A 380-nucleotide genomic window follows, 5' to 3' on the forward strand; every position below is an offset into this window, starting at 1 on the left:
TCATGGGGCCCCTGCATAAGCGTAAACCCTGAACCCTAAACCCTAAACCGTAGGAGGGTTTGGAAGGATTTTGTGGGGTTTGTTTGTGGGGTTTCAGGAAAGAGTGGTTCATGCCAAGGGGGCTGGGGCCCACGGTGTTTTCAAAGTGACCCACGACATCACCAAGTGCGCAACCACGAAACCCTAATTTAGGGTTTAGGGTTTACCGTCGCCTTGCCGGCCGCGCTGCTCCCTGCTGCTGCTAAAACAGCACAGTGCCTTCCCGCTGCTGCTGCTGCTGCTGCTGCACTACTCCCCTTCCTGCTGCTGCCGCCGCTGCTGCTGCTGCTGCTGCACCACCCCCGTCCCCTCCCCGCGGTGCTGCTGCTGCTGCTGCCGCT

General features: G+C 60.0%; 1 protein-coding gene across 1 annotated transcript in view; it reads left to right on the forward strand.

Moving 5' to 3' along the window:
• ETH_00034165 (uncharacterized protein) overlaps window positions 1–39 on the forward strand; it is a gene marked incomplete at both ends in the record, with an annotated part of 405 nt that extends 366 nt beyond the window's left edge. The window contains one exon of the mRNA XM_013375942.1: window positions 1–39. Coding sequence (XP_013231396.1) covers window positions 1–39 — 39 coding nt within the window.
• Between the last annotated feature and the right edge of the window lie 341 nt (window positions 40–380).

The sequence above is a fragment of the Eimeria tenella genome, genomic scaffold (assembly GCF_000499545.2).
Source record: "Eimeria tenella Houghton genomic scaffold, Eth_scaff3004, whole genome shotgun sequence".
NCBI lineage: Eukaryota > Apicomplexa > Conoidasida > Eucoccidiorida > Eimeriidae > Eimeria > Eimeria tenella.